This window comes from Carassius carassius, chromosome 10 (genome assembly GCF_963082965.1).
Source record: "Carassius carassius chromosome 10, fCarCar2.1, whole genome shotgun sequence".
Lineage (NCBI taxonomy): Eukaryota > Metazoa > Chordata > Actinopteri > Cypriniformes > Cyprinidae > Carassius > Carassius carassius.
This window is the reverse complement of record NC_081764.1, coordinates 20,343,292-20,368,527: the sequence shown is the minus strand read 5'-3', so window position 1 is coordinate 20,368,527 and position 25,236 is coordinate 20,343,292. Positions and strand designations below refer to the sequence as shown.

The 25,236-nt window shown below is 39.4% G+C and overlaps 1 protein-coding gene across 1 annotated transcript; it reads left to right on the top strand.

The window, feature by feature from the left end:
• Nucleotides 1–302: 302 nt before the first annotated feature.
• LOC132151949 (rab11 family-interacting protein 4B-like) lies at nt 303–24,845 on the top strand. Its single transcript, XM_059560518.1, has 13 exons — nt 303–597; nt 6,679–6,890; nt 7,059–7,247; nt 8,327–8,455; nt 15,064–15,099; nt 16,516–16,615; nt 17,400–17,503; nt 17,720–17,860; nt 18,440–18,521; nt 18,876–19,013; nt 19,540–19,698; nt 23,680–23,823; nt 24,444–24,845. The coding sequence occupies exons 2-13, from the start codon at nt 6,706–6,708 to the stop codon at nt 24,558–24,560; spliced, it is 1,524 nt and encodes a 507-aa protein (XP_059416501.1). The 5' UTR covers nt 303–597; nt 6,679–6,705; the 3' UTR covers nt 24,561–24,845.
• The last annotated feature ends 391 nt before the right edge of the window (nt 24,846–25,236 follow it).

The window sequence follows — 25,236 nt, the reverse complement described above, 5'->3', positions numbered from 1 at the left end:
AAATCCTTTGAAAGTTATCTTTACATGTGTTTAGATTTTTTATTATAATTTTTTATAACTGTATCTGAAAATGTTTCACTTGAATTAAGTTTTTGTAATGTTTTAAGTCCCAAAGCCCATCAGCTTTCAAACTACCGCACTTCTTGTTGCCACAGTGACTAGGTATGTGTACCTGCATATGTAAATACTTTAGACATGAGCTAGTGTGCAGCTTTTTCAGCTCCACCCACAGGACCTCCCCTGAAGCCGGTTGCCTGGCAGCAGCCATAGAGATAGAGAAGGGGAGAGTAGGAAACCCACAACTGCTGTCAGAGCTTCTGTGAGTGTGTGGAGGAAGGTTGTGTGGTCAAGCAAGTCTGAATTGTGCAGTGTGTTAGCACAAGTTTCAGAAACTTTTAGATTCATTCATGCAATGAGCATATAATCAGATAAGGATTCTCTCTCTCTTCCTTGATTATGGACTACAGTAGCTAAGGACTTTTGAACAGAAGTTTACTAATGGATGAGGCCTCACCTGTTTCGATTTGAGTTGGAGGTCAACAGTGAACTGTGAGGAGTGGAAGAAGAGATCATGGACACTCGGTTGTGAGAGACAAGGTAATAGGAGCTCTTTATATTGTGTTTGACAAAAGGAGGAAAGGACTTATAAAGAATATAAAGAATTCATGTCAAGTGCTGCTCACTCATGGATTACATTTACTTGTTCCCATTTAATTTTTTGTTGTTTCTCACACATCTTTACTACCACTTATATGCCTATACTATGTCTTTTGTTGATCTTCAATCTTGTTCTATGTTGTACCTGTCTCTCTCTTGTTTGTTAAACTGTCTGATTGCCCTGGAGTCAGTTGGTAATGAGATTAACTGTTAATTGAGGGCAGCTGGCAACTAAAAAAAGTAATTTATAGAAGCAGCAGACATAATCAATATGTAGGTCAAATTATGTTTCACCGTTTTTTCTGACCTTGACACTGACTTTTCTGCAAAACATAAATGTAATTTTGCTGTATGTGGAAGGTCCCACGAGAGTGATTGATATTAGAATGCTGTAACATGAATACTTTCCATAAAAACTTTTAGAACCTGCTACAAGCTAGGCTGTTACTATGTTTTGAATAGTTGAATAAAATACTGTAATCTCACAACTTTTACAAATTTACAAATGTAAGCCTTAATAATATAATTGCCTATAATTGTGTTCCTGGAACACGTAGAACACACCTCATCAGGTAACTAGACCAGCTTGAGTCATGACGGATCATTTAAAATGAATTCTATGTGAGTGTTTTAGATATGATTTGAGTGTCAGTGAATATGGGTGTCAGTTGCTTAAATATCTGGTCTGTAATTGAAACCTACAAACATAGAATTACCTTAAAATTGTAGCTGTCTAGTTTATCTCAAATGAAATAATGTTAAAACTGCTGCAGATTTTTTTAAATATGTCACTTTGTATTTTAAAGTTAATTGTTATTGGAAGTATTGTAAATGTGACTGTGGCAGCCCTGCTGTCCCTATCTGTCATCTCGCTGACATTTGTTATATCACCTGTCTCTCACCCTCGCAAACAGCCTTTCATTTTCTTTCTCTCTGCTGTCTCAGTTAGTTTGAGTCTGCTAAATATAGAGACGACAAGACCAGGGCATACTTGAATTTAATTCCCCACTTGACTTTCCCCACAGTTAAAGTATTGTGTAAAATGCACACTCTGAATAGCTGTCCGATTTTATATTTTGACCACTAATCAGACAAAAATGAAATTTGATATTTAGAACTCCAACATTTATTCAATATAAGCATGACATTTAGCAGCAGACGTGCTTTGAGAAATTTTAGCTTTTTTGGCTTTAACAGCTGTGCTATTAAAATTACTCTTGAAATCCCCATTAATCTTTTCTATACCTCTGTGTCAAGATATCTCTCACACAAAACCCTACAGCTTGAGTTACCACTTTAGCACAGTGCAGGGTTCAGTGCACTTTACAAACTGCACAGCATGGTCTAAACAAAGACCAGCTGTATATTTCAAAATGACTGAATACATCTTCAGTATAGCGGCCTGGCACAATCTACGCTATACATATAGCACTACACAGAAATAGTATGTTTATAAATATAATATTTTTGCTGATCCATTAAATAAATACTCTGTTTAAATATGAGAATTATGCATGTGGGACATAAACCTGGCCTTGGCAAGGAGTGTTTGCTATTGACAAAACTGTAATTTGAACACGTTGTGTGTGTGTGTTTTTATTTTGTTTTGTTTTTTTTGTAAAAAAAAATTGCAGTGCATCTCAGGATGGTGACTCATTGGCTCCTGTGCATCAGCTTGGCCTTGAATGATCTTTATTGTTTTTTTCCTGGGTGTGTGTGGGAGTGAAACTGTCTCCTCAGCTAAGTGAGAAATGTGAATCAGTATGATACATTATACTGTTATCATTATAAATATGAAAAATACACTCATCACTTCTGTTCAGTTTCAGTATGTAAGAAAATACCATGAGATGGGCACTTGGTCAAGATTTATATATGGCAATATTAGACGCCCGGTTTTACATGGCAATAAATTTTTACATATGATCTCAGCTCGCCTGTTCTCACACACAGTAGTTCCAGTGTGCAAATGCCTCTTGGGAATATTCTCTCCATCTCCTAAAATGATTTCACTCTTAGCTGAACAGGCCCTGAATCAGTGGTCTGAATATTCTCATTAGAACTTACTGTGTCTAACTATTTTCCCCTTTTCTAATGTCAGTCTCTAATCTGTCTCACATAAATTTATAATATGTATATGAATATGTAACTGTCTATCTAATAAAGGTTTTGACTTTACCCAGTTTAATAGATATTTTAATAATAGATCAATAACAACGATATAAGACAATTATCTTTAAGAAGTAGTGCAGCTAGTTTAGTTGTGACATCATGCTACCTCCCATAGTTCACTTAGTATTGTTCAAAGAGTTTCTGGTCTTACAGCTGACAAACAAGAGCATTCCATAGAAATCACTCCACAAAGTAACCACTCCTCACTTCATGCAATTCAAGTCTTCAAGCTTAATGGAACAGTCAGATTTTCTTCTATTTCTTTCTTAATGTAAAAAAAACAACTACAAAACTTTTTTTTGGAAACAAAAAAGTTACTTGTAAGTATGGTTAATATCAGTTTGGTTTGGCAGGATCAAAAAGTAATATATTCAGTTTTTGCTTTATATTTACTTTTTACTGAAGCTGCATTGATTATAAACCAATTCATGAAATAACAGAAATGTAAAATGTAGACTATAAAACAAATGTTGAACCACTGGAACATTAACTTAACCAACAAGTAACAATATTTTAGTTATATCGCATGTCCAATCCATGGAAGTTATTATAATGGTACATTTTAAGTTGTAATATCTAGTTAGCTATCGAACTTTCACCTCATAACCTCATAGTTTTTGAGATATAGTGACATCTTGATATAGTCTGGTGGTTAATCTGTGACAACAGTACTGTAGATCCGGTCTGCAATACACACATGTTGTGTGTGGACCTATACAGACTAAAAGATTAAGAAAAGTAATTTAAATCCAAGGTAAAATCAGCCATTGACTGTGTAAACTAATGAACTTAACCAATAATTTGAAGAGAGTTTGCGCTGTAGAGCTGTTGTATGTCTGACTTGCTTTAGTTAGTAATGAGGCCTGATGAGGATAGCTATGAATTCTCTAGGCAGTTAGCAGTTTAATGGATCTTATGATGATAAAGTGTTAATATGATGGAAATGAGAACAGGGCCCGGGGGCTCTTTGGTTCAAAGGCGGACATGACACATTACATTCCAAAAAGTATTCAAGAGACCCTTATGTACGCTGTTGATCCTGTCATTGTCTTTAGCTGTACCCATTCTGCCCTGGGGAAGGATTATGTTTTTATCATTTCTCCTTAGTGATATCATATGAGTTTACCTTTCTAAATTCTGTTGTTGAAGTTCATGTAATTACCTGACTATACCAGTTTGTTGTTTTGGGAGCAGTGTTTAACCCTACATGAAACAGACTTCTCTAAAAATGATGTAAGAGGCAGGTGGAGAGGTTTGTGATTGCTAACTTAAGCTTACTCTTCCTTGTCTTACTTAATCCTAGTATTGTGTTAAAAACCAGTCACAAGGTTGTTGTTTTTTTCTCTCTCTCTCTTTTCACTTCAGCTGGTTTCGAGTCATTTAATAATTGGTGCTTATCTTGCTTTCTGTCTAAATTAGAGCCTGCTAACTGTACATGTTCAAATGGTTAGTTAGGCCCATTTTAGTTTTGCTTACTGTATTCATGAAACAGCTGCCCACAGTGGCCTTGAAGCTGTTTGTCGAAAACCCATTAAAGCATTATGTAGGGGCTGGTGGGTGGTATGCTTGTGACTTACCACCCACCATCTGTCGAAGTGGACTGGTGGAAGACTCTCACGTCCTTGACTAGACAATAAGTCATTGCTACTTCACTGATTTTCAATCCTTAACCACATTGTGTTTGTGCTGAAAATAGCTTTAGATATGTACTCCATGACAGCTGGGAAAATCATGAGATGAGAACATAAATGAGGTCTAACTATGTGGTGTAACTATACAGTAAAAAGTATACCCCCCTCCCCCCCTCCCAGCATTTTTCTGCATGACTTAAAATATGCCAAAAAATGCACTCGTTTACACTTTCTTTTTTTTCTTCTTTGATATCAACATATTTACACACACACACACACACAAATATATATATTATCTTACATCATCTGGGATATGGAAGTTTAGAGAGAATTGACATGAATTTTTTTTTTATAAATGAATCGATAAATTATAATAAATGAGCATCACAACACTGGTACTGTGTTGTGATTGAAACATTTATATCGAGAGAAACTCCTGATCACTTTTTTCCTGATATCCTGATATGGCTACTTGAAGTGCCCTCATTCTCTGTTTACCAACTGGTTTCAGTTGATCAAAGAAAACGGTGGAAACTTTAACAAACTACGTCATCATAAACACAATTGTTATGTTTTCATACAGTCATGTCAGGTATCAGAGGTTCACAAAGAACAGCATGCCTTTTCAGTTTCATGTATGGTATATTGTCTGAGGAAGGGATTACGTAATGCTTGCTAATGAGAAGTGTTCTCAACATATGAACAATACACTTATATTCTGAATGTTAAAATTATTTGTATACCATTATGCTATCTTATTCTAAAGGGGCATTGAAATGTGAAATGCGATTGCCTTTTGTGCGTTTCACACATGCATAATAAAGCATTCAGTGTGTGCATGTACAGATCACTTTCTAGCATTTTAAGAGTGGATTTGTTTAAGAGCTTCCTGCAGGGCTTTGAATGTCATGTTTCAAGTTGCGGCGAGTTTTGTGCATTTATAATAAGGTGCTCAAGCATACAATAGGTACACATACTCATATGCTGCTGTTATGAGGAGGAGGATATCTATTCACAAATACAAAAGCACATAATTACCTACATTTTGTGACCTGTTTTGATTTTATCCTGTGCTACAAAAAGAAAAATGTGTGTCTTTTGTTTCTGAAAAAGAAGGTGGGAGAATAAGTGTCTCAAACATCTGTGTGTGTTTGTGTGTGTGTGTGCTCACTGCTTCTGTTCTGTGAATGTAGGACCACTCACTGTTCAAGCAGCCTGACCACACACTGGCATTTTGTATCCCTACCCCCTCATGTTCAGCACAACAGAATACTAAAGAACTTTTTTTTTTCTTTTTTTTTTTCTCACACACGCACACCCACCTGCTGTTTGCTCAACTTACAAAAGTGACTGTTTGAGTTGTAGAGCCAGTTTAGTAAACCACAGTAGCAGTGTGTGATTGATTAAAAATTGGGACGAGATTATGCTTTTGCAGTTATGTCCATTCTGCCCAAGTTTAGCCATTTAGCTTTTGTTTTTGTTATTTTCATACCAAAACATATTACGAGCAGTTTACTTCAATTTCTTTGTTGTATTTTCTTTATTTGCTATTCAGTGTCAGGGTGACAAAAACTTTCCTGATATCAGAATGAATAAAACCGCCTCATAAACAGAATGACATTTTATGATATTTAAACAGCATAATCTTTTATTTATATTTCAAAGTCAAAGTCATGTGTTCCAAAAAAATTAAATAAAAACATAAAATATATTTAGAATTATTAACCACATGACTGTATCAAGGTCAGTCATTTTCTGAAACGCAATGATGTAAACATAATTTTGTAAATTCATAAACCCTTGAATACTATATTTAAAACTTTTTGGAATATAATGATTATGATTTTTACTTGATGGTAACACATCATGCAGTTTTTAGTTACATTTATGTGGTATAAATGGTATGAAAATTTTTCAAAACTGTATCATACCAATATGAATAGAAGGAATATTTACATATTTAACACTAGATGTTTAATAGTTTTTTTTTCTTAGCTAATTTTACTAACATCAAATGGGAACTGTTGATATCCAACAGCTTGTGAGGCAACAAAATATGGCTAGGATTATCATAGATGAATTTAGTTGTCACTCCCAGAGATTTTATTTCTGTTAGACATCCATGCATCCATGATATTTTCATCAATGTTTCTATTCTTATGTAAACCAAGTTGGGTGTTGTGTGACTTTTCTAACAGTTTAATCTCTGACCGTACAGTCAGGACAGGTCAGGATACCAGTTATCATGTCCATCCAGGAGTGCCCAGAGAGTCCAATGCTCGAGGATGAGGAGGGTGAGGAAGGCATAGGGGTGGAGAGGGAGTCAGACAGAGACAGTGCAATAGACAGTGCTCTGTCGTCAGAGATCTCAGATGGAGGCAGAACTGCAGAAAAAGAGGATGGGATTGGACTTTGCCTCACAGGAGAAAAGTAAGTGTTTTTTTGTATACACAAGGGTGAATTCATGGACTTGCAAATTAATTCATGAATTGAATAATTATTGCTTTCACTGATATTAAGTGAAAAAACTAAGTGTACGGAAAAGTGCACAAAAAATAAATGCTTTTAGAATGTCCATTCCTTCTCTCATTTCTCAAGGTGTGGTCAGATGTATAATCGCTCCGAGACATCTGATCATTCTACGCGTTCATCTGCCTCATTAAATGAGGGGCAGTTTGAGGACTATGGAGAAGGAGAGGATGGAGACTACATTCCAAGCAGCCCCTTTCCAGATGATGAGATCTGCATTAATGGATGTTCAGATCTGGGCTCTTCTGTTTCCTCCAGGTGTGTTGGTTTGTGTGTGTGTATTACTAATTATTATTATTATTCATTTATTTATTTAATTTTTTATATATCTAACTACAGCAGCACTGTCTCTCCCTCTGACTGCTCCAAAGCCTGTTTTCAAAGGGATTTACTTTAAAATGAAAGAATGATTACTTTAGAAGTCCACATATCTGCCTTCATTACACAAGATTTCTTTCAGCATGTAGATATTAGTCACTGTATATTAATGGATGGAGCTGTCTGACTGTGGGAAACTTTTCCACTCACAAGAGATACAGCGTTATGGTTCTTTTTTATCCTGACACACTAACCAAAACACTATCCAAAAGGCTGGATTTTCAATGCCCCCAAAAAATAAAATAAATAAATAAATAAGCACAGAGTAGAAAACAACTTTTGTGCATTTAATTTATTGATCATATTTACTTGTTCTAAACATGTTTACCTGTCCCCCAAAACTACTACCTTCTATTTTCAGTATTTGAATTGAAAAAGGAAAAAAGGAAAATTTTACCCAACCTCATTTTTTTTTTTATCAGGAAGATGTTGATTTGTAGTAAAATCAAATTAAAATAATCTGCTTCATATGATACATGTTCTGTCATCTAATATGCATATCTGACTGCAAATCATATTATAACCCAGAAGTGAAATCTCGAAAGCTTTTTTCATCATATAAATGCTTTATATTTGTACACAATCTACTACCACCCTCAAAGGATGGTGGTCATGTATTATAACAATTGCATTCTTATACCCAATTTCTAAGTGCTCAAACTGATGGTGTTACCACCATCCCCCAGTCTTGGGAGAGTTGCATATAATCTACTTGGCTCAAATAACTGTTGAGGCATGTTTGAATAGGCATGACGCTTCTATGGGGGAGAGTTTTATTTATTTTTTTATCAGACTTGGCTTACTAGAAATTTTCTTTTTCTTTTTGTTTCCTTAGTTTTCACTATTGTATTTCTTTCTCTCTACATTCTAATTATATTGTTTATTGAATGTTTTCATAATGCTCATTTAATATGCCATAAATGTGTTTGACCCGGTTTCCCTCTACCTGATTCCTCCAGTGCTGGTCAGACTCCTCGGAAGATGCGCCATGCTGGTAACCAGATGGATGTGTTTTGCTCTCAGTGTTATAAGAGGGTCAGTCTGCTCAAAGACCTGGAGAACAGGCTGAAAAATCTCAAAACCAACAGGTGCTGCAAAGGCTACAGTTTACATCTGTTATGAAAGATAAAGTAATAAAATACTTTTTACTGGGTATAAAACTGGGTGTAGGCTCATCTTCAGGAAGACTTGTTGTTAGAGTTAAACCTTTGTTCTCTTACGAGAGTTCTCTCGTACTGCGTCTTAGCTAAGACGCTACGGGAAAAGTCTCTTTTCACGAAATACTGAAGCAAAAAATTATCCTTAATTTTGAATTTTTGTAAAGCGCATTTGCAGCAGTACACAGCCATAGGCGAGACGGCTCGCTCGCTCATTGGCTGCTCTGCGGCAAGTGCACAGCCTATCGAGCGCAGGCTGATGCCATATCAGACCAATAACGAAACGGGTGTGGCCCAACCTTATAAAAGGAGCTCGAAAAGGCTGACTCACCTGATTTTTCATCTCTTCAGCGAAGCTCACGCATCCCTGGATCACGAAGGAAGCAAGCGCCGTCTGATAGGAATCTCAGCGGGACGAGCCACTTCTGAAGCTGCTGGCCTTCGCCGCCTTCCACTGCCGTTCCTGCTGCGCTCTCCGGCGCACATATCCTTTCAATTCTGTTATATGCAACTGTTCTTTATGCGTGTGTGTGTGTTCGCCCTGCGACACACACTCGTAAAAGAGCTTGCGTCTTTTTTAAGATGCCTTCCTGCGGCTCGTCAGAGCCCCACTCAGCAAGGGAGACCGGTACGTCATCTGTGTCTCTTGCCTGGGTGAAGATCATGCAGTGCTCGCGCTCACTGACGGCGGATGCCCTCACTGCAAGCTGTTGCCATGGTGACTCTGAGGACTCGCTTGGCCTTTTTTTCTGAGCCTGCATTCTCCGCTGCGCTGAGGCGCCGTATAAGCGCCGCTTCCAGCGGATTCCGGAACCGTCTTCAGCTCAACCGAGCTCGCAGGTTCTCCCTAGAGGACACGCGCTCTCTGCTAGCTTCGGGCAGTGAGGGCTGGGCGAGCTCCGAGGATCTCGCGCCTTCTGCTCAGAAGCCCAGCAAACGAGCTGACATCGAGAAGGAGCCGAGGCGAGTGCTCACGCTGGCCGCGACGAGTCTCGGCCTCGAGTGGTCTGCACCGGCGCACCTCCTCTCGTTCCCGGCTGGATGGTAGTTTCCTTTCGGATGAGCGTACTTCTCAAAGCCCGCCTCATTTCTTCCTGAGCTTCACGAAGAGGTGGCAAAGGCTTGGAACGCTCCATATTCAGCGCGAACTCGTTCGCCTGTCTCACTAGCATTCTCCATACTGGATGATGCTAAAAACAGGAACTACCAGTCACTTCCGCCAGTGGAACAGGCGATAGCGACGCACCTTTGTCTTCGTCTGCTGGATGGCAGACGAAAGCGGTGTTGTCATCTAAAGCCTGCTGCATGACGTCACCTCTGCTCGCGCGAATCTTTTCTGCTGCTGAGCAGGCTGCGTCTGCACCACACACGATAGCTGCTTCATCGAAGCGCCGGTGTACGAGTTCCGCTGTGGCCGAGCTCTCACCCAAGCGCGCCGCTGTTTCAGTTCCAGGAATTGTGACTGTCTCAGCGTTTTCTGCAACGCGCAAGCCTGCACGGTTGCCCGCTTGCCTGCACACAAAAGCCGGGACCGCGGCAGAGGATTACGGTGAGGCCGGGAGCCCCGAAGCCGTCCTAGGAAAGCGCCGGTGTACGAGTCGCCGCTGCCGAACTCTCACCTAAGTGCGCCTCTGTTTCAGTTCCAGGGATTGTGACTGTTGCTGTACAGCAGATGCTTTCTAGGGGTCTCAGGCACATACTGGATCTAAGACAGCTGAACAAGGCATTGGTGAAACGCAGTTTCGGAATGCTTACGACCAGGAAGCTCCTCGTGCATATTTGCAGAGGAGACTGGTTCATTTCAATAGATCTGAAGGACGCGTATTTTCAAATACAGATAGCGTCAAGTCACAGGGGATATTTAAGATTCGCCTTCAAGGGCCAGGCATACCAGCTTACAGTCCTGCCGTTCGGCGTGTCCGTAGCTCCTCGTACGTTTACGAGGTGCATGGACGCAGCGCTCGCTCCTCTCAGACTCAGAGGCATGCGAGTGCTGAACTATTTGGACGACTGGCTGATTCGGCTCAATCACAAGTGGAGCACAGGGCCGTTTTACTCGATCACCTCGAGAAACTCGGTCTCAGTGTCAACTGGATGAAGAGTTCGCTGAACCTCATTCAGACGATACTGTTTTTGGGTTTAGCTCTGGACTCACGTTCCATGACGGCGCGGCTGTCACCACAGCACGCGTTGGACATTCAGCGCGTGGCGAGTTCTCTCCGCTGCGGCGCGACCGTTTCGCTCAGGGAATGTCAGAAGATGCTGGGTCTCATGGCCTCAGCATCTCCGGTTCTGCAGTTGGGCCTGCTCCGCATGAGCCCCCTGCAGTTCTGGCTGAAAGCACGGGTATGTGGTCGTCTGCGTCTCAAGGTCAATCAGGGCTGCGTTACAGCCCTGAAACCCTGGTCAGCAAACGACTGGTACCAATCAGGTGTAAACCTGGGGACTTCCTCGAAAGTGAAGATGGTGTCGACGGACGCCTCCACTTCGGGATGGGTAGCGCTGCTCGAGGACAGACCGTCCTTTGGCCTGTGGTCAGAACGGGAAAAGCTCCAACATATCAACTGTCTGGAAATGCTGGCAGTGGAGAACGCGCTGACGCGCTTTTATCCCCGAATCAAGGGCCTCCACGTCTTAGTCCGTTCGGACAACATGTCTGTGGTGTCCTGCATAAATCGCCAGGGCGGTCTCGGGTCCCGAAACCTGTAAAGGCTGACGGAACGCCTCCTGGTTTGGGCTCAGCGCAACTTGCGCTCGCTGAGGGCAGTTCATGTGCCTGGGCTACAGAATCTGGGTCCAGTCAGGCTGTCCAGAAGCAACATTCCCTCGGGCGAATGGTCTCTACACCCGCAAACAGTCCGGCTGTTGTGGGAGAGATTTGGCAGGGCGGAGATGGGCCTCTTCGCGTCCCACGAAAACGCTCACTGCCCCGCGTTCTTTTCCAAGAACAAAAGCGCGCTGTCACGGAGATGGCCGTGCTGCCCGCTTTATGCTTTCCCTCCCGTCTCCCTCCTTCCGCAGGTGATAGAACGGGTGAGAGAAACAAGATGTTCTATACTGCTTGTAGCACCTTTTTGGAAGAACCAACCATGGTTCCCAGATTTGATGCGGTTAGCAGGCATCACCCCGTGGCCAGTGCCATTGAGGAGGGACCTCCTCTCGCAGGCCAGGGGCTCGATTTGGCACCCTCAACCGGAGTTGTGGTCCTTCCATGTGTGGGCGCTCAACGGTTACCCGCTGATCTCTCAGTGGGAGTGCTAAATACCATCACTCAGGCTAGAGCTCCATCGACACGACGGTTGTATGCCTCGAAGTGGTCTGTGTTCTCCAGCTGGTGTACAGCTCGGGGATGTTCACCCCTTAGTTGTGAGGTGGCGGAGGTTCTCTCCTTCCTACAAGATCTGTTGGATAAGGGCAGAGCCCCATCCACGTTCAAAGTTTATGTGGCGGCCATCGCAGCGTTTTCTGAAACAGCGCTCGGTCAGTCAATAGGAAGGAACGATTTGGTCATCCGCTTCCTTAGAGGAGCTAGGAGGCTGAATCCTCCCAGACCTCCGTCAGTCCCTATACGGGACCTTGCGGCGGTTTTGGAGGCCATGAAGGGTCCCCCTTTTGAGCCTATCCAATCGATTAGCCTCCAGCATCTGTCGTTCAAGACGGTATTCTTGTTGGCTCTCGCTTCAGTGAAGCATGTGGGTGGCCTGCACGCGCTCTCGGTGAGCCAGTCGTGCTTGGAGTTTGGGCCTAATGACTCAAGGGTCATACTCAAACCTAGGCACGGTTATGTGCCAAAGTCCCTCAACACGCCGTTTCGGGCTCAGGTTATTGCCCTGTCTGCCCTGTCGGTGTCAGGAGAGGATGGAGACTCGAGTCTTCTTTGCCCTGTTAGGGTTTTAAGAGCTTATGTGTCTCGCTCCGCTGTCTTTCGACAGACTGAGCAGCTGTTTGTCTCATTCAGTGGATGTTCCAAGGGAATGGCTGTTTCGAGACAGACTCTATCCAGATGGATAGTTGACGCCATAGCGTTGGCTTATGCTTCCAGGGGCCTTCAGTGCCCACTGGGCATCAGAGCACACTCCATGAGGGGCGTCACCTCGTCGTGGGCGTGGTCTACTGGGATCTCCTTGTAGGATATATGTATGGCGGCAGGTTGGGCCTCGCCGTCTACATTTATCAGGTTCTATAACCTGGAGGTTCCCGCCTTGCAAGCAAGACTGCTGTCGGTATAGCCAAATCAGGGCCCTGATGGGAATTCTGAGTTCGTGAGCGTTATGCGCTGCCGACTGTTATATGGGCAGTATTGCGTAAGACCCGCATTGCCACATTGGTCAGGCCTTGCCTCGACTGTGTGATGATTGTATTGCCGCATCTACGGGTGCTGCTAGATATGGGACGGAGGGCTCCCCCCCTCTCCTGTCCTGGGCTCTCTGTGAGTCCCTCGGGTGACTGTGCACTGTAAATCCTGGGCGTTTTACATGGGGTTCCCGTAACGTCTTAGCTAAGACGCAGTACGAGAGAACTCTCGTAAGAGAACGTACTCGGTTACTAACGTAACCTCGGTTCTCTCTAGAAGAGGGAACGAGTACTGCGTTCTCTGTCGTGCGTACGATTCACTCTGGTTCGCTTCGGCGATGAAATAAATCAGGTGAGTCAGCCTTTTCGAGCTCCTTTTATAAGGTTGGGCCACACCCGTTTCGGCGGGAAGTGGCGTGAAGGGCGCGAAGCGCCCTTATTGGTCTGAAATGGCATCAGCCTGCGCTCGATAGGCTGTGCACTTGCCGCAGAGCAGCCAATGAGCGAGCGAGCCGTCTCGCCTATGGCTGTGTACTGCTGCTAATGCACTTTACAAAAATTCAAAATTAAGGATAATTTTTTGCTTCAGTATTTCGTGAAAAGAGACTTTTCCCGTAGCGTCTTAGTTAAGACGCAGTACTCGTTCCCTCTTCTAGAGAGAACCGAGGTTACGTTAGTAACCGAGTACGATATAAGGGTTAAATGGTTATTGACTTGTCTAGTTTCTATTCAGTAATGTAAAAGAGTGATCCCTCACATCTGGGAAATAAGCTTTAAGTGGCTTGGGATCCACATTAGAGACACATTGGGAGGATTAGTGGTTATCAGTTCTTTATTGTCTTCTTGAGGGCTACAATAGACAAAATGAAAGTGACAGTGTAATAGAGGCAGTGTGTTCCTCAAGGAGTTAATGTGAGTATATGAGAACAAAACTGAGGTGGAGGAGCTCTGATATCTTGCTGCAGCCTCTCTGCACCATTAATGATTCACTTATTTTCCAAACATCATTCTGCCCACCACTTAGGAGCCCATTAGAGCTTTATTAGGCATCTGGAAGCAGACTATACACATATCCTCATGTTTATCTGACTCGGTGCATTCTGCATTTTGAATCATTCTTACTCACATTCATACACGAACAAACAGGAAAACCCTTCTGAGGCTTTGGATACTTTCGATCCTTTTCTCTTCTGCCAGTTTCAAAGATTTCCAGTGAGTTTACTTTAACATTTTAGTATTTTTATTTTGAGAGGGCTTGTAATTGGCTCCTCATATCTTACCCTCTCAAAACAGAGTATCAACTAGGAATTGGATCAGATAAACAGAGGGATTTTGGGGAAGAGAGTGCCATACTATACAAAAAAACTACAGAAAAAAAAGACTGGGCTACATGATAGAGAGGAGGAATGAAAGCTGAATGCCCTGTCAGCAGGCTGCTTCAAGAAATGCATTAGTTCACACCTCATTCTGTCACTGCTAGAAAAAGCTATGTCGGCAATAACTCTGTGTGTGTGTATGAGAGAGAGCAGGAGAGAGTTTTGTGTATGAATCTTTAGTATGTGCTTTCCTGTAGAAATTATTCATATTTGTTAATAGTTTTGAGTGGACAGTGAAGACTTTAACAGTTTTATAGTTTTATAGAAAGGAAACCATTAACAGTCACATCCTTCAGTTGCTTTCTGCTTTTGTTGTGTTGATCTCTTCTCCAGTAACTTGAGTAACTGCAAGTTTTATATTTGTAGCAGTTGTATATTTAAGCAATGTAACAAACTCTATTCAAAGATTTTTTGTGAGCTTTAAAGCTGGAGGTATGTGAGCTGATGTTCAGGGCCGACACTACTGTATATTGAAATATGTTGTGAGTGTATCTGGGTTAAATGCCTCTAATAAAGGTATAATTTGGTGTCCCATTACTTTTTAAAAGCATTAGATACACAAATCTGATGTTTTTGTTTGGAGAATTATTATCATATATAACATATAATTAACAAGCATGTCTGTAACACCCTATAATTTGGTGATTTTGATCTGTTCCACATCAGAGCACTTGACCATCTTGATTAAAATCATATATGTTATCATATAGTATATGTTGAACTGCCATTCAATTAATTGTTGTACAAATATATTTTTTTATTATATTTCTTAACTTTTTTTCAGCAAGAATGTAATGTAAATATCAAACTAAGGGATTTACACCTGTTAATATGAAGTTTCTAATTGGCTATCTTCTGTTTGTTTTCCAGCCCAAACAGAAAGATCTCCAGCACTGCATTTGGAAGGTAGGTCAATCAATATCACTCTGCTCCGTGTTTGTTTGTGTAGTCTATGCTGTTAATCATTACTGTGCTTGTTTCCAACTCCCTCGCTGCTTTGACTGTGAGCACCATGTGGTTAAATACATGTTATATGAATCTGTGATGTCAATATTAAGCTGGCAATATTAACCATGAGGTAAAGACAGTTTAAGAAAGGAATATCAGTTCTAATTTAATTGAGATGGTTTTAGTGAAACTTTATACTCCAGTGATAAGTCACTTGAAGATTTACAATACAGTAGAAACACATAACCATAGAAAATTCCCTGAATATGTGCTCTAGATCTGCCCTGCTTTTTTGTCTTATGTACCACAGCAGCCCCTCAGTAAGGGTACATCAAATCGGAACTGTTCCTCATATCAGCACAAATGAAATATAGTATGAAATCTGACAATTGCGGTAATGAGAACACCATATCTCTCTCATTAGTCTGAATCTGCTTGAAAATGATTAATTATTAATATTATAGATATAAAAAAGATTTTCATTAAGGTTCCAGGCTTAGCCCTGGATGGGTATCACTGCTATTGACAGTTCCCTTTGTGTTTAATTGCAAAAATCTGATCAAATGATGTGTGGGAGTGTAAACGCTGGGTGGTAAAAATTGTGTAGGTGAATGATGGTTTTTCTTGTCCCTTTGGCAACCAGTCTCCTTTTCTAAATCACAGTGACAAGATGAAAGTAGCCTGCCACACCTGACCTGAGTTTATGAGAGCGGGAGAAAGCAGAACCACAGAGAGAAACCAATGTGTGTAATTTGTATAATGGTTCCTCATGTGTGAAGTCATTGCTTTTAATGAGTATGAAACACAGCAATAAAATAAAGTGACAACCAAGATTGGACTCTGCAGAAGAGTTATGTAAATGTTAATTTGTGTACACGAAAGATTACAGCTTTCAGAAGCTAATGCAAGTGGCCCAAGAGAATAGTGTGTGTGTCTGCGCATGCACTTTTGTCTTTTAGATGAGTGCTGTTTGGTTCTGTGTAGGTGGGTCGACTGGATCGGACACTTCAGTTCTCACAGTGCCTGTACTGGTTAGTCCCTTCTCTCCCTAGTCACTGCAGTACTCCTATAGATGCTCAGGCATGGAATATAGAAGTGTGGTCTGCTGCAGTGATGCAGCATGGGTAGTGTAGTTTGTAGTAGTATTGATACTGCAGTGTAGTCCAATCCATCCATAGGTCTGAGCAGATAGGTAAGTGGGACGTTCCTCTTGCAAAATATAGCTCTCAGCATGGGATCTGAATGGTGAGGGTGCAAATAATTAACTGGTGCGGTGTGGGATGAAACAAAATATAAGGTAATTGTAATGTCATTGTGATGCATTATATTTTATCACTCACTTATCTTGTTTACATGTGTATTTTGGACCAACAGGCAGCTGCTCCACAACAGTAACCTCAGCAGTAGTAACGGCAGCACAGAGGATTTGTTCCATGACAGCATTGACTCCAGTGAAACAGATATTACTGAGAAGGTAAAATCCCCTCACAGCACACTCACTTCCTTCCTGAACACAGCCCTGTGCAGACTGCATCAGCAATGCTGACTGTCTTTAGAGTGTCTTTTAAAACATGCTTAGTCCTGACCTGCGCTCAGGAAATCACATCCGTAGATGTAAGCTTCTTAATCCAGGGGGTCAGATGGGTTTAGGTGATGCTGATGAATTAGATTGGATTTTGTCTGTATCTGGGTGTGCATTATTATGTCCCAATGGTTGGTTTTAATTTTACTTTAAAAACCGATTTCAGGATTTTTCCATCTTTTCAATCTTGAAATATAGAACATTTTCAGAAAATTGTTTCAATGAAATGTGTGTGTGTGTGTGTGTGTATGTACACACACACACAGACCCACCCAGTGTATATAATTCCACAACCACAAATAATACATTAAAATGTAATGTTCATTATAAAGACAATACAATACACAAACATAAGTACATAATTGAAGAAACGGTGGAAGTAGCGTTGTAGTGGAAATCGTGGATTATGATGTTTCAGAAAAATTACAGAATTCAGCTGCGATACATGTCCACTGTTGGACCATGTTAGTATACACATTAAATAAACTAGATGGTGTGTGAAAAATTTGTTTATTTTAAATGTTCAAATGGCCAAAAGTGCTCATAGTTGAAAATAAAATTTCCCCTCACCCCTTTTTATTTGAATCAGGATCACTATAGGTTTGTACACAAACCTACGTGCAGATCAACGGTTATGCTTACTGTAAGATTGGCATATATTGTTACTTTGCTACAGGTGAGTTACTTGGACAAGAAAGTGACAGAGCTGGAAAATGAGATTCTGATGAATGGGAATGTCAAGTCGAAGCTGAAACAGGAAAACATACAGTTGGTTCACAGGTAAATGGCTAATCAGTCACCCACTTATTCATTGGAACTATATTGTATGCACATCTATTTGAATACAAGTCTCTTTAAAGAGCAGATTCTTTCCACAAGCAAAACCTTCCATGAAAATAGTCCTAACAAAAGTTTTGGATTTGTTAAATGTTAAAAGTGGGCCTCAGCATGACTGACAAAATATTCATGATGTTGATGAGGACTGTGCTTCAACAGGATTAACGAGTTGGAGGAGCAGCTAAAAGACCAGGAGGTCAAAGCGGAGAACATGATGGACGAGGAGCTCAGGAGACACAGAGAGGCCTACAGCCGACTGGAGAAAGACAAAAACACACAGATAGAGCTGCTCACAAATCGGTTGGCTCATCCCAAGACCAGAACTGCATTTTTGTTTCTTGTTTTCCAGTTAAATTATCCAAACATCTTTAAAACAAGATACTTTTTCATATATCTAACGAAACAGGGAAAATTAAAACTAACTAAATCTATTATATAAATTTTAATTTATTTGCCTGTGGGATAAAAAAAAAAAAAAAAACTTAATTGTGTGTTTTGAAAACAAATTAGAATTAAGTAAATTTGTCTTGGTGTATTTTGGATGTTTAGAATTTTTTTTTTTTTTTTTGGAAAGCAGGGCAAATAAATATACTAATAATACTATTATTTTTTTTCATGCAGTAAATACTACAATGCTTTTCATTTTATTCTGAGGTTTTATACTCCATTGTCTCACACTTCTTCCATTGTTAGTGCATTATAAAGCAGTCTCAAAGGGTCCTTCATGAGGGTGTTGAGCCACTGAAGGAACCATTACATTTCATCCAGAAATCTCCATCTAGAGATTTTGATTCTCAGGGCTACTGTATATAGCAGTCAAGGTTTATTGCAAAAGTATGATGGATGGCTCATTTTATTTAATTTTTTTCCCACTGGCAGAGTATACAAGCTAGAGGAAGAAAATGGAGAGATGGCAATAAACATGAACAGACTTAAAGCCCAGTCAGAGAAACTGGATGAGGTAGGATATTTTTATTATACATAAACTGATTTAATGTTTTTTTTTAAGAGAAAATTAGACTATTGACTAAGATTGTATGGTTTTGCCAACTGAAAAAAAAATTACAACATGAACATTTGACTATGAAAGAAGTATAGCATGTGAAAAGTGTTTTTCTAAATAAACATAGAACCAAAAGTGCTCATAGCTGAAAAAAAAAACAAAGTTTTGATTGTATCTAATAAAATATTACATCAAGCTTATTTTTAAATATTGGGTCACAAAAAAATTACCCAGTAGTAATATATAGATAAATGAATGACCAGCAATTGACCTAACTGACTATGCATACAATTTTTGTTTGTGTATCTGAAGGAGAGACAGCGGTTGACGGATAAGCTGGAGGATACAAGCCTACGGTTGAAGGATGAGATGGATCTGTACAAGAAGATGATGGACAAGCTACGACAGAACAGAAATGAGTTTCAGAGGGAAAGGGATACCATGCAGGAGGTAAGATTGTATATGATAGATTGTACGTTTTCAGTGGACAAAATTGCAAAATAATTCTGAAATTAATTTCAGAAATGGCAAGCAAGTAAATTATTCAGGATTATTATTATTCAGGAAGCTGTCAAAAGCTCAGGTTGTCTTCTTGTGCCAATTGTTTTAAAATGTATGAAATCACACAAAATTATATGTACAGATAGAAAAAGAGTGGCAGAGCATTGGGCACCTTTATTCGGCCTCCCCTCAGTACACAGGATTGTGTATTTAAAAACCACAACTGAACATAACCTTAACATGCACGCATACAAGTCAAACACTGAGAAGTTGTTCCACAAACATAGAAATGACAATTCACTAGTATATTGAAATTAATATATTAATTTAGTCCAGAGCTATACCTTTATGTTGTATTCTGCCTAAAGGCTATACAGCAACCATGACCTTGACTGTCATGTATAAAATAGTAATGTTATCAGTTCAGTAGCCTAGTGCTTCTTATTTTTATGTTTTCTCTTTTATTGATGTTTAGCTAATAGAAGGCCTTCGGCGAGAACTGGAGCACCTCCAAATATACAAGCTGGAGGCAGAAAGAATGGGGCATGGCCGCAGATCTTCCATTAGCCTATCAGAATACAGCACACGAACACGTGAGAATGAGCTGGAACAGGAGGTCAAGAGACTAAAACAGGTGAGAGAGATGGAAAACCGGTAACTTTAGCAGATCTATTTCCTATGGCTTTGGCTATGGTAGTTCTGTGTAGTCAGATCTCTTAGAAACGAGTGCAAAAATGAGTGCAAATTAGTGGTCAACCGATATTGTTTTTTTGACAGCCGATATCTTGGAAAGCTGTCTAACACTCATTTTACCTACAGCACTCACTTATCTGACAGTGAGCAAATGCATAATGCGCAGCATAATTTGAAATCACGAGTTTAAAGTTTAATGCATTCAATTCACACGGACCGACGGTCACATAGAGAACACGCGGTCATGCTGGATAAAAATGCACACTTCACAAGGTTTGTGAAATTAAACGTTCATTAGCCATTCAAAGATTTGTTTAAATTATATAAATGCTTATTTGCTTAATGCTGACGGCAAACTAGAAAGTATTATAATGTTTGCCTTTCTGTTACTAATAATATAAAAGCAATCGTTATAATACTTTTGTAATACATTTAATTCCTTTTTTAAATGTTCTATCTGATTATTTGACAGACTTCTATCCATATTAGACAGAACTGTTAATGACGACAGCGAACAAGAGGGAGAATGTGAGCACTGTGCGCTCAGGCGCTGCTTTTCTCAGCGTCATCAAAATAAAAGTCCTCGAACACATCTGCCAGGCAGAAAAACATATCAGCCGATGCCGATATTTGAAAAAAATGCCAAATATCGGCCAATATATCGGTCGACCACTAGTGCAAATTATTTAGCATTATCATTTAAGAAAAAAAAAACCTTTAAAGGATTACTTTCTTTATAAATGTTATTACTTTTTAACCTCTTGGAACTGGATGTGATATAACTGGAAAAGTATATTTCCTCTAGAAACAGTCTCCACTTTTTGTTTTAAAAAGCAAAGAAAGCACCAGAAAACAATGATACCAAAATAAACTTTTTTTTTTTTAATGATCTGTCTCTTATTTAATCTTGTCCACTCTGTGTACATGCAGAGGAACGTATCCAAGGACATGCCCTTTGACCTTCAAAAGCTTGTGACACAACTCTGTCCGAGTCTGATGGTAAACTTTTATCCCTGTGCAGACTTAATATAATTTAATTAACCACTAATTTGTTCATTCACAAGGAGTCTTCTCATATAACATCTAACATAGCCACACTTATTTTGTAGGTGATAGATTTTGTAGTTCCGTGTTCCTGTCAAAAGAAGGGGATAACTACACAATACCACAGAATGCTTTTATTCTAAACATCATCAATATCACCTTTCACCCACAGACATGTTTCTCAGAGCTTTCTGTTTTCATACAGCTCTAATTTTTCATTTCCTAAACTCCACTGATGCTTCAGCCTTAAAGAAAACAAAACCCCACTCCTCACCCATGCAAAACTCCATTCACATAAGTTGGAGTGATACAAATAGTGAAATGGCCCAGTGCTATTATATTAAATATGAGCACACTTGGACACCACTTGACCAATCAAATTAGGGGGCTTGAACTAATTGTGGTATAAAGTAATGTAGCTAATGCTGCCGCATTATTGTAAAACTAAAGATTTAGTATAGTATCAAGTTTGGCTTATGTCTGTTGTAATAAGATCTGGTATTTTTTCTAATCTACAGTAATTGCATAACCATCTCAAACAAGATTTTCATAATTTGCAAACTTCTGCTTTCTTTTGCCAGCAGAAGCTGGCCTAACCAACTTCTCTTGTTTTAGTTAACAAGGCCACAATAAGCCCTTTCACACATACAGACTTTTCCGGAAAATTACCGGTAAATTGCCGTAAAGAGATCATGTGTGAACAGGATCTTTTAAAAAATACCGGTAAATTCGTTCAGGCAATTTACCGGTATGAGAAGTTGTAACATTACCAGTAAGTTGCCGGAATTCTGCTCTGTGTGAACACAGAAGGAAAATTACCGGTATGAGTACGTACGAGTTCAGAACGCGGTGACGTAAGACGTCTACTCCGGGCCAATCATAACAATGTGACGCATTCACGCACCGTTTAAGAAAATTAAATAAATGTCATCCAACTGAAGCGACAGTGAAATTAAAGCGCTCCTCCTTATCCGGGCGGATGAAGAAATTTGTCATCAATTGAGAGGAACTGTTAGTGATGCAGTGACGTATGATAAAATAACTGTTAACTGTCTCCAAGAGCAATGCATTCACAGGACAAAGTCAGGTCATCAATAAACTGAAAACATTGCGTCTTAATATCTAAAAAATAGACGACCATCACAAACGAAGTAGTAGTGGAAGTATTTCTTGTTCCTATTATGAATTTTGTCAATCTATTTGGGGATACTGCTACTCCACAAATCATGTAGCTCTAAACCAGTGGATCTCAACCCGCGGCACGTCATGAAATCACACGCGACCCATCATGTCGAACACAATAATAAAAAATAAAAACTTTTAAGTTTTACAACTTATTTTAGTTTGTACCTAGGGAAAAACACATAGGGTACAAACGAGAAGTCGGAGCAGTGACGAAGAGTGCTGGACATTCGGCATCAACTTTCAGTTTGCCCCGCAACACTTGAGGATGTTCAGCCCGTCTTTTTCCCCTATTCTCCCAAAACAGCTAATACTGTTTCAGCTATTAAAATAGTTCAGTTTTGTATGTTTGGAGCAGTTTTTGATCGTTAAACAGGCCTATAAGTTTTGTTTTTAAAGTAACAAGCGGCCAGCACAGAGAGGGAAAGTTGATCATAGCCTGTTTGATCAGTTTAGCCTTCTCAAATCATCACGAATTGTCTAAAATAAAATCTAAAGATATAAAACAGTTCAAGCATGTAACGATGTTTTAACGTTAAACCCATATAAATGTACACTATATCGAATATTTTGTGCGGAAATTGCAAGATAAAGCACGCTTTTTTGGGACATATAGGTGCCAGCGAGATAATAATATAAAATAAAGAAATATAAAATAAAGAAAATAAACATGCTTTCTGCCGTCTTGTCTTGAACAGGAGCGCTTACAAAAATAAACCGAAACTCAGCGAATACATGCCTCACAGACATGATACATATATCAGTAGAAAGCTTTAAATTACTACTTAACGAAATAATAAAAACAAACAAACAAACAAAAAAACTATTTTATTACAATCATAATCCATATAGAATGCGTGTCTAATAAGGAGATGACAAGTCAGGCAACTTCATCCTTGGGACACAGACTCAGAAAACACTAGTTTATTAGTAAATAATTCAAATATATATATATATATATAAATATATATATATATATATATATATATATATTTTTTTTTTTTCTATTTCCCTCTGTCACATTCATGGTAATTACTTTTTTCCGGTACTTTGCAACATATTTTTAACTCAATTTGAACGCAGAACTGTTTATCTGCGCTGATATACTAGCCTATTTGATATTAATTTGGATCAGCATATAGTTTACATTTGTGAACGCACCTTTTCTGCCATGTCGCGCGTCTTACAGACTGCAATTTACAATCGCCGCTTCATTGTGCTATTAATCCTTTCAAGACGAATTTCACTAAATTGGTCAGCTCCCTACAGCATCAGGTGTTTTATTAATGGTGAGTATAATTAGGCTATTCAAACCAGTCGTCTATTACGATGTCTCTGTAACAAAAGCAGTTGCAAGAATACTAAAGTTTGAAACAAAAAATGAAGCCATCAACAGAAATACTGACCATGTATTACCCTCCATGTTTAAAAATACAAGCGCAGCTGTTTAGAGGTTAATGACGTCACAGAATTTACCGGTATTTTGGAATGGATGTGTGAATGGTGCTTTTCCGGCAAAAAGACGGAATGTTGTTGACTGTGTGAACAGCGCATTTTTGAATTTACTGGTAAAGTCGTTCCGGTAATTTTACGGCAATTTACTGGTATTACTGTGTGAAAGAGGCTAATAAGGAAAGGGAAAAGCAAGACAACTCTTTTGATGTAAATTTTAACTCTACACTCTTTCCTATCACAGGAGAACCAGAAACTGAGGGAACAGAATGAAGATCTAAATGGTCAGCTTCTCAGTCTGAGCCTCCATGAGGCCAAAAACCTGTTTGCCACACAGACAAAAGCGCAGTCTCTGGCCATGGAGATTGATCATGTCTCCCGTGATCAGGTAAAATAAGTGAGGACTTTGATTTGAATATTGCACTCAAAGAGTACATGACTTTGATCTAGTGATAAAAGTAATCCTAGAGGAAGTCCATGAATAAAAACATCCGTTAATGTGTACCCTGTGAGTAATAAAAGAGTATTAAGCACTTTTTTTTTCTGGAACATTCTCTGAAAAGGGCCTCTGGTGCCATTTACAATATATGAATTTTGTGAGGTTCTTAAAGGAATAGTTCACACAAAAATATAAATTATGTAATTTACTCAATTTCATACCATTCTAGTGGAGGAGGAAAAAACAAACAAGCAAACAAAAACTAAACTCTACTAATGAATGAGCTTTCTGTCTTCTGAGGAGCACAAAATGAGAAATCAAATAAAATGTGTTCCAAAATGTCCATTAGGATAATTGGGACAAAAGTTTTCTGAAACCACCAATAATAGGAACATGTCAAAAAGTTGTATGTGTGTGTTAATCTTGACCTTCTCGGAAGTTCTCAAATCTCATTCAATTTTTTTTATTTTTTTTTCAGTGAACTTTCCATTTTATTTGAAACGTATAATGCATTGACAGGTCCAATTAACCAGTCCAGTAAAATTCTAAAATTGTTTTGATTTCCACAGTTGATGGAAGCCCTCAAAGAACAAGAGGAGATAAACTTCAGACTCAGGCAATACATGGACAAGATAATTTTATCTATTCTGGACCACAACCCTTCTATTCTGGAAATCAAAAACTAAGCTGTTTAAAAACTTAACTGTGGATCTAGAGCTCCCCCTGAGGTAGCACTGAACCTCAAATGACTTGTACCGCTGAATGCACAATAACTACAATGTGCTGGTGTTCTGTGCACCTTTCTCATGCTACAGAAATCTTAAATATACTGGTTAATATTTCATGCACTTTTTAAGGGCATTTTTGCTGCTCTGTACAACAAAAATGAGTTTTAACTGGAATGTAATTACTGAATTTCACCAACTAATATGCGTATACTGTATATGATACTGGATGATACTGTATGTTTTCTGAGTTTGCACTGGGATGTGATGAGAAAGGTTGAATGATAAAAAAAGAGAGAAATAACTACCTATTTGATGTCAATCGAAGCCTGTCCCATTCATAGTTGCTAAGTATGATCAGAGGACAGAGACATATTATATATGTTATGATTTTGGTGAGAGAGATTTAGACTTTTTGTCTTACTATTATACGATATGGCATGTGAGGGAATGATCAATTAGAAGAATAGGGGAGAGGTAATTGAAACTGGAACTGGAGCTTGATAACACTGCCTGTAGTAAAAGACATACATTTTAAAGCAGGGCAGTGCTAGTCTATGTTTGCAATGTAAAGGTGAAATGTTTATTCTGACATTATACATGCAGTATCTGTGATCCACAAAGGAGTGATAATTCA

Excerpts from the sequence above, each read along its gene's own strand:
- LOC132151949 (XM_059560518.1), top strand. The coding sequence starts at position 6,706 with ATGTCCATCCAGGAGTGCCCAGAGAGTCCAATGCTCGAGGATGAGGAG. Across the intron at positions 6,891-7,058 it reads CTTTGCCTCACAGGAGAAAA|GTGTGGTCAGATGTATAATC; the intron begins GTAAGTGTTTTT and ends TCATTTCTCAAG. Across the intron at positions 19,699-23,679 it reads AGGTCAAGAGACTAAAACAG|GAGAACCAGAAACTGAGGGA; the intron begins GTGAGAGAGATG and ends TTCCTATCACAG.